This window comes from Nelumbo nucifera, chromosome 2 (assembly GCF_055504915.1).
Source record: "Nelumbo nucifera cultivar China Antique chromosome 2, China Antique-T2T, whole genome shotgun sequence".
Taxonomy (NCBI): domain Eukaryota; kingdom Viridiplantae; phylum Streptophyta; class Magnoliopsida; order Proteales; family Nelumbonaceae; genus Nelumbo; species Nelumbo nucifera.
Genome location: NC_142650.1, coordinates 44223576 through 44232149, shown reverse-complemented (window position 1 = coordinate 44232149; position 8574 = coordinate 44223576). Strand labels below are relative to the sequence as shown.

The following is an 8574-nucleotide window of genomic DNA, read 5'->3' as shown; positions in this document are numbered from 1 at the left end:
GATAATAAAACCACGTCGGCGTCGTCCATCCGAAAACCTTGGCCGTTTATGATTACATGGGTGACGTCTGACGTGACTTTGATATCTACAATGAAAAGAAGGAATAATAGTGAGTAAGAATTACTAAGTTTGGCAATTACTTTTAAAGTTGATCTTTCGAAAGTAAAGATCTCCAAAGACACATTATATTTTTTTTGGGAAAATTCCTAATCAGTACCTGTATTTTGGCTTGAGTGACAAATTAGTTCTCAAACTTTAAAATGCGACAATTCAGTACTTGAACTTTTAAAATATGACAATCCAGTACCTGTCTTAATCAACCATTAAGTGATATTTGAAAAGTCAAAAATGCCCCAAGAATGCTATCTAACTTTCTTTATCAGCCATTCAAACATTGACAATAAAATGAATAGTCCTAAATTCTAGATTTTTCTAAACAATCACCAACTTTTTTAAATAGAAGAGGTTAGGATTTGGGACTATTCAATTTTTTGTCAACGTTTGGATGGTTGATAAAGAGAATTAGATGACATTTGAAGGGCATTTTTTACTTTTCAAATATCACTTAATAGTTGATTAGCGACAGGTACTGAATTGTCACATTTTGAAAGTTTGGGTATTGGATTGTCGCATTTTAAAGTTCGATGACCAAATTGCCACTCAAGTCAAAGTACAAGATACTAATCGAGAATTTTCCCTTTTTTTGAGATTGTTTTTCAAAATCAAGACCAAGTGGTGAGTCTGGATCTTCTCTTCACATAGCGCTTCTCACAATATGTTATAGTCGCACATTAGGAACATCTTCCATATTTGTATTTATTATTCATGGGGAGATGTTCTCAATACATGGTGGAATGTGACTATGAGGAGTAGATCCTAATTGGTGGTAACTGGTAAGTATCCTGAGCTAACTATTAAATGAAAGAGTTTTATGTGTGGAATGAGGAAGCTCCCTTATTGATTTTGGCCATTTTGGGTTTTTGTGAGTTGTTTAGGGTGCGTGATCTCTCTTGTTTTATATCTTTCATTGCCAAGCAAAAAAAGAAAAACAACTTTTGATCTTTGGAGTTCAGAAAAAGCAGCCCAATAAACCATGGAAAGACTTCCAAATGCACCTAAAGCTTCGTGCATGATGAGTGACCAGGATTTTTTTGGTAAGAAATGAGTGGCCAGGATTGGCTACATCACTTTGCATGGACCAAAAGAACAAAGGAGGAGGCCCAAAGAAATGGAACGTCCCACCCATAAAAGCATTTCTCCCTTATTGTTGGCCGGCACCAAAATTGAAAAGACGGTCTGGTGATTTATGATGAATACATTAACATTACAAGGAAAAAAAGGATGCCAATTATGCAGTTGAGATAATCTGATTCTCTTTAGTGGCATCCACTAAAGTGATTTTACAGAAAAGTACGGACAGACCCAATGCAGATTTCTGAATTCCAGCAAATTTATAAACATTCAAAAAGTAAAATACCCTCATTCTATGCACCAATGTCCGCCCGTGAATTGGCATCACCCTGGGCTGAACCGTCATTCTCCCTTGATTTTATTACTTTTTGTCACAATGTCACCTCTTGACCGGGCTACGACTACCCAAATGTCCAAATAGCCTCGATTATAACGGTCTGGGTCTACAAATTTTGGACCAAAACATAAGCACTCGGATCCAACTCAGATATCAGCAGAAGTTATATGGGAGAGAAATTAGCAAATGCATTATTTTTCTTCCGGATTCGACTATGATACCAGAAAGATATGATATCGAAAAAATTTATAATCAATCAATTGATATCATAAAAAGAGGTTACCAATCAAGTGGTATTCTTTACAATCCATATAATGCTTTGGATTAATCAGAACCATGTATTTCCAGTACTATAGATTTTAACTTTATTCAATATATATTTATCAATTTCCATATACCCCTCGATTAGTTTGGAGGATCTGGCAGTCCATTTTTTGGCCCACTTGTGGCATACCAGGCTCAAACCCTATAAACCATGGAACTCATGATTATAACAGGTGGGTTCCAGGTTCCCTGCCCACTACAACTCTACCTACACCTACCTAGGGATATTCATTATATGGTTTAAATCTCAAAGCCGAACCGAATCAACCCAAATATGTGGTTTGGTTCAATTTATACCTATAAACGGTTTGGTTTGGTTTGATAATTTTCTAAATTGCGATTTATGGTTTCGGTTTATGGAAATTTATAAACTGAACCAAACCATAAACCGAAATTTTATATACATATATATAATATGAATGTATGATATATAAATATTATATATAATATATCTAAATGGAATGCGTAAAATTATAAATATATAAAGAATTCTTTATTTTTATAATAAAATAATAAATAAAAGTTATAAGTTTTACTTTTTAGGGGAGCTATTTAGGCTTTCTAATTGGGTTAAGCCCAAAAGAATCAAAGAATGGTCCAAAGTCTCCAAACCATATTAGAAACCACACCAAACTGTAATAAAATAGTTTGGTTTGGTTTGAATTCTATACTAAAACGCTTTGATTCAGTTTAAAAATTTCTCAAACCGTAATTTACCTATTTGGTCTGAGATCTTCTCCAAACCACACCGAAACCGAACCATAAACATCCCTACACCCACTCATATAATATCACAGTCACACATGGGGAACACCTTATCCTCTTGTTATTATGCACGAGAAAATGTTTCCGGAGGTAGTATTTTGGGGGTAGGTGTGGGTAGAATTTCTCTGAGTCGAGATTGAGTCCCAGGTGTGCGCATAAAATGGGCCAATCCTCCTTAATTTTGCCTTGTGTAATATTTGAAGCATATGGCCACTAGTAATCCAATATCTCGGTAACCTGATGGACACAGCATGTTTGCAGCAAATCCAATTTACTTTAGATTTCGTTGGGCACATCCTTTATAATCTTAAAAACTGGTAGCTGCAATCCCCCTCAAAAATCTGAATTGCGGCCCCCTCCTAGTCTACTAGTAGCCCCCCTATAAATCACATCCTGCCTGTGGATTTAGCATCAGTCCATGGTCAGGATTCAGTCCACTCCTAGAGTGGAGCTCTAGATTTCTAGGGGCAGACTGACCTATAAAAAACCCAAAATAAAAGGCATTATAAATTTAAAATGATAAAATTATAATTGATATTTTTTATGATACCTGAAAAACTTTAACCAGCGTGATTTTTTATCTTTATTTTTTTGGTTCCATGTGGACTATACAATAGGGGATAGCGCATCTCCCATACCCGCAAGGCCATAACCACCCCAACGGCCCAACACAACACTGGCGAGGATAATCTCAACTCAAGTATCTACTACAGCCATCCAAAGACCTTACCAAAGTCAGTTGGTAGCTTCAAAACCCATGTGAATTTGGATGTACACTCGCCAATTTAATGATACTGGTTGATTAGTTTTTTTAGTACCATACCCTTTTTGAATAACAATTACAGTTGTGATCTGGCATTCATCCAAACAGCACCCTTCTTTTTTGACAAACAATTAGAGATATTATGTTATGTCTCTTATTTTGGACATTTCAATGTGATGCATAATTAGGGCCCATTTGGGAGGGCTCAACTTTAGTTCATCAGCTTTCAAGAAACAACTACAAGAGGCTTGCACAAAAAGCCATCTAAATGGCTGTAATATGATCAAATATGGTTGTTAGATCTCACTCTATGATTACCAAAAAATAAATATAAATATATATATATATATATCTAAAATTCACCATGACTTTTTTATATCTCATAAGCTCACCATGACTCTTCAAAACCTCTAGAGAGCCCTTAGTCATTGAGTTTTATTGTCCAAAACTCACATTCCATTAAGATTTTCATTAATCATTGATAGTGACCACTAATAAAAGTTGTCTATGTAGCATTTAAGTATTTTACATGATCAAACTACCCCTGAATGGCCAATCAAGCTTATTAATTTTTTTTACGACAAAATTACACCTGACTTGGGCCTGAGCCCACACTAGGCCCACAAATTTTAAAGCCAGACCTGAGCCTATACTTCAACCCTAAGTATTTAATAAAATTGACTGGCCATTTCAGGGGTAATTTTGTCATAAAAATATTTAATAAGATTGATTAGCCATTTTAGAGGTAATTTGGTCATATAAAATTCTTAAATGCTTACATAGACAACTTTTATTAATGATCACCAACGGTAATTTAACAGAAATCTTAAAGGAAGGTGAGTTTTGAACAATAAAACTAAACAACAAGGGTCTCTAGAGGTTTTGAAAACTCATTGCGTGTTTTAGATAATATCCCAAAAAATATATGGTCGCCCAATTTGATGATGGGGATATTAGCTGGAGAATCAATTAAATAATAGTGGAACTCAAGTTCTACCAACTCCTGTAATTTGGACGGTCGCTCACTCGCTCAGCGTCCCTCTAAAAGAGGAGGGGATCAAACCTGTGTAACCGCAGAGTTTGTGGTAAGGTCAGTAGACCTTATGTGCACCCTTCTCTGTCTGCCCCCATGAGCCCCTGTAATGTGTTATGTAACACCCAAAAGTTCTAATAACTCAACCCCACTTAAGGGCATCTTTTACCAAAAACATGGAAGAATGATCAATGATGGCCCCCCCTTTTTTTTTCTTTTATGGTGAATTGTTGGGGTACATCCCTTTTCTGACAAAATCAACACATCCCTTGCCACCTGAGTGCTGAGTGTATTGCATCAATTGTTCGTGAGGGTGCTGTAAATTCTTTTTCTACTCTTGAATGATAATACTACACGATAAAATACACATAGGACGATGGCTTTTTACTCCGTTTCTTTGTAGTCTTGGCAAGAGCATCACAAATTTCTCTCTTTCTCTTGGCATTGTTGTTGTCATTACCACGGCCACTCATGGAGCTCTTGCCACTACTACCTTCTAGAGCCTCCCTTACAAAAAACTTCAACTTCCACAATGTGGACTCACTCTGCATCAGTAATGCAGATATCACAGTCAAATAAAATTTTAATAAATACAATGACAATGAATTAAACTAGTGCTAGTAATCGAAGTGAACTGTATTCATGATAATGGTTTCATAATTACCTGAGCATCCATGTCGAGGTCAACCTCTTCAGCTGTGGCCTGGAAGTTTGGGTTCTTCTCAGCAATTATCTCTAACGCTTTATTCAGATCTTCAGGAGACAATAGGCCAAGGCCTGTACCAAGTTTTCTTTTCTCTTCTGTTGACATTTTCCTAGGAGAGAGGAAATTGACAGAGTAAGCTTCAATTCCACAAGGAAGCAAACAGTTGAGAAAAACAATCAACAAAGATGTACAGGGTCCAATAAGTGGATCTCTCCGTTGCTTAAGACCAACAAGGCAACAACCCCAACTGGTTGTACTAACCACATGAAACTCCATAGTTCAAAAACCAAATCTGGCTATAGCGGACCTCTCTTCATTGACTAGGAAATTGAAGGATCCATTTTGACTACAGAAGTCTACACATAAGTTCCCAAGAAAGTTATAAAACATAATAGCTGAAAAAGACCCTGCAACCAAATTTTATTTCTTAAAATAACAATGTGAACTCACTATTCCCAACTAGCTAATTGCTGGAACCTCTTTCCCTTAAGAGTTTGTACGAGTACAAATTAACACAATCCAGCTTGTAAGCAGTCAAGTCTGAGTACACCACACCTCCTGCAAGTCCTTTGGCTTGCTCCTTGTTCTGCTGTTCACTTGCAATCACCGTCACACTTTTGGCTTTTGTAGTGGGACCTCTTGTAACATAGAAGAATCAAGGGATCTCCCCATCTCATAGAAGCACATATACCATTCATAACTACTAAATTATTAGTGATATTTGCTGACAAAGTGACTTTGAATAAACAATAAAACTATTGGCCGAATTGTTAGAGGAGCATGTTCGTGCATACCAAAAGCTCTAAAAAAAGGATGGGATGAATGGAAAAGAAAGCACATATCAAGATAGGAGAAGCCTTACAAAGGATACAAGTCCTAGATGATACAATAAGGCACAATAAAATCAACAAAACTTGTGGATCTTTGACGTAAGGCATAATGAATGCAACGCTGCTAAAAAAAAAAAAAACAAAATTTCAATGTTAAAGAACCCAAATTCCAATAATGCTGAAGGTGGGTAATGCACAGAGGCAGGGTTTCCCTTTCTGCTTAGAGCTTATGCTATTTGAAGTCACAGGCTTGAATCTTGGTGGAAAGAAGCAACTGATGAACTTGAACTGTCCACCATCATAAAATAAAATGGAGACTACCTCTAGGATCCACTACTTTACTAGGAATATCAAGAAATACAAAGGTAACCTAACATGTGGAGTGATGATTTCACATAACCATAACACTTTCTTGCAGCCTCTAAAAAAATCCAAACATGCTATAAGTCAAAAGATAACCCAAATCACCCTGTGAGTGCATGTCTGGGTGATTTGGTTTTCATGATTTCACATAGTCACAACAATTTCTTGCAACCATTCAATAAAACACAAACATGCTGCTATCAATCAAATGAGAAACCATATGACCAGCAAAAACATGTCTACTATTACTACACCAAATGATACAAGAACCAACTATCATATAAAATAGAGACTGCCTCTAAGATATACCACCTAACTATGACAATCAGGTCATACCAAAGTAGCTTAACATGTAGAATGACGCCTAGGCAATAAGGCCCTCATGGAGGGTCATCTCACTTAATCGCCAAGATATTTTTTTATACTTATATACTAGTTTTCTCTTTATATTATTTTTCTTTTATGTTAGGGTTCAATCAAGATGTGTACCGTCTTTAACCCACGAAGACTTGAAAACTTGAACTAATAAGCAATCAACACATCCTTTCTTTTCTTTTCTTAGGACAAAAATAGAGGCCCAGCCCCTCTATTTTCAAATATTTCTTTTCTTTCATCCATCTTTTCATGAATATGTTGATTTCCTAAGTTTTAAATGAAGTTTATACATTTTCTATGTTATAATTGTGATAGATAGTTGCTACTTTCCATGAAACCTAGGGAATTACCCCAGAATCCGTGGTTTTTATTTAAAAATAAATCCATTACCTAGGTGCCTGCCTAGGCTACAAGGTGCGCTGCGCTCCTCATTGCCTAGCCTTGCCTTGGCACCTTGAAAACTATGGTGTAAATATTTGCTCTAAAAACATGCATTTTGGAGAAGAATTTAAATTGACCCTTTCTTCAGTTAATCTTCAAGGTGGGACTTATTGAATGGAAGGTCTTGATCATCCTAATCTACGAAAAATGGCATGTTATGGCCTCAAACTAGTTATGGGTTCTAATGTTCCCAGACCCAGGCTTTTTCCAAATAAAAAATCCTAAATTATTACAAATGCAACAAGATCAAATCTACACACACAAGATTCAACTTAAGTGAAGTCTGAAAATTATGTTATTTAATTTACTATAAGAAACAAACCTGCATTTTTGGACCACCATTTCTCTGAGTTCCTCCAAATGCATATCAATCTCACAAAGCTGCAATGCGTCCACACTATCTTTGTCAATACAATTTGTTTGTCATATCCCAACAAAAGTTCAGAGATGAAATAGAAATATGGACTTTTTTGAACAATAACCATGAATTTTATTAAAGGAGAAAAAGAGTGTACAATTACAACAGCTTATAAACAGTCAATGAGAGATATAACCTCTTATCTCTCCTCTATTTCTTCCCTCCTTTTCTTACAATTGTGCCCTCACTAAGAGCAGAAATGATAGCCCTACTTCAAGCCCTAAGGTTGGCCAAGCAGTTGGGGCTCCACCAAATTGAGGTGGAGGGAGATTCTAAGCTGGTAATAGGTTGGTTGCAAACAAACAGTTTGGGGCTATGGATTTATAGACAGCTTGTGAGGGAAATCTACTGCTTAGCAAGGTGGATTGGGGTTTCCTTTAGGTGGATAGAAGATCAGCAAATGGATTAGCCGGTACTTTGGCAAAGCAAGGCACATTTAAGGAGCATTTGTTTTGGGCTGCTTTGTAATTTTGTATTAAAATGTGGGGTCAGCACCTATTTCTAGGTAGTTGACATTTGTATCCTATGACTTTTCAATTAATGCAAGTAACTGTTTCCAATAAAAAAAAGCGCTCAGCAAACACCAAAGTGCACACAGAAATGGGCAGCAGGCCTATAAGTATACACTAGCTTCCATCAACAGAAGCCTAACAAGCACAAAAAGAAATAGGAACAGAACCGTTACAAATTACAGCCAGGTACTGGGCAGCTGAATTTCTTAATCTCATCCCTGTAATTCCACATCTTTGCCTCCCTGCATTGTAGCCATCCCACCACAATAGAAATATGGCCATTCTAAAAGCAACTTTGAAATGGTCATCGTCTATACTTCCCTAAGAAGGCAATTTTAATTTTGCACTTTTGCTTTGCACAAATACCAACCTCATTGCTTACATCTCTAGCCATCTTTGTCTTAGCAGCCTCCTGAGCAAGTTGTATGTCTGATTGGGCTTCAGCTTCCTCCACTTTGCGTCTTGTTTCCTGCAAGTAAACAGGTTTGAAATTTAAACCCTGATATTTCAAATCAT

At 36.6% G+C, this 8574-nt stretch overlaps 1 protein-coding gene across 6 annotated transcripts in view; it reads right to left on the bottom strand.

Moving 5' to 3' along the window:
• Nucleotides 1-4590: 4590 nt before the first annotated feature.
• The window catches only part of LOC104591114 (transcription factor GTE6-like), a 34709-nt gene continuing 30725 nt past the window's right edge, over nt 4591-8574 (bottom strand). For 3 of the 6 annotated variants that reach the window (XM_088897767.1, XM_088897766.1, XM_088897768.1), the window contains exons 6-9: nt 8429-8527; nt 7451-7509; nt 5078-5228; nt 4591-4958 (exon numbers count right to left, since the gene is read on the bottom strand). In XM_088897767.1, coding sequence (XP_088753893.1) covers nt 4764-4958; nt 5078-5228; nt 7451-7509; nt 8429-8527 — 504 coding nt within the window. In that variant the 3' untranslated portion in view covers nt 4591-4763. The remainder of the gene's footprint in view (nt 4959-5077; nt 5229-7450; nt 7510-8428; nt 8528-8574) is intronic. The other 3 variants (XM_088897769.1, XM_088897770.1, XM_088897765.1) reach the window with 1 other exon arrangement.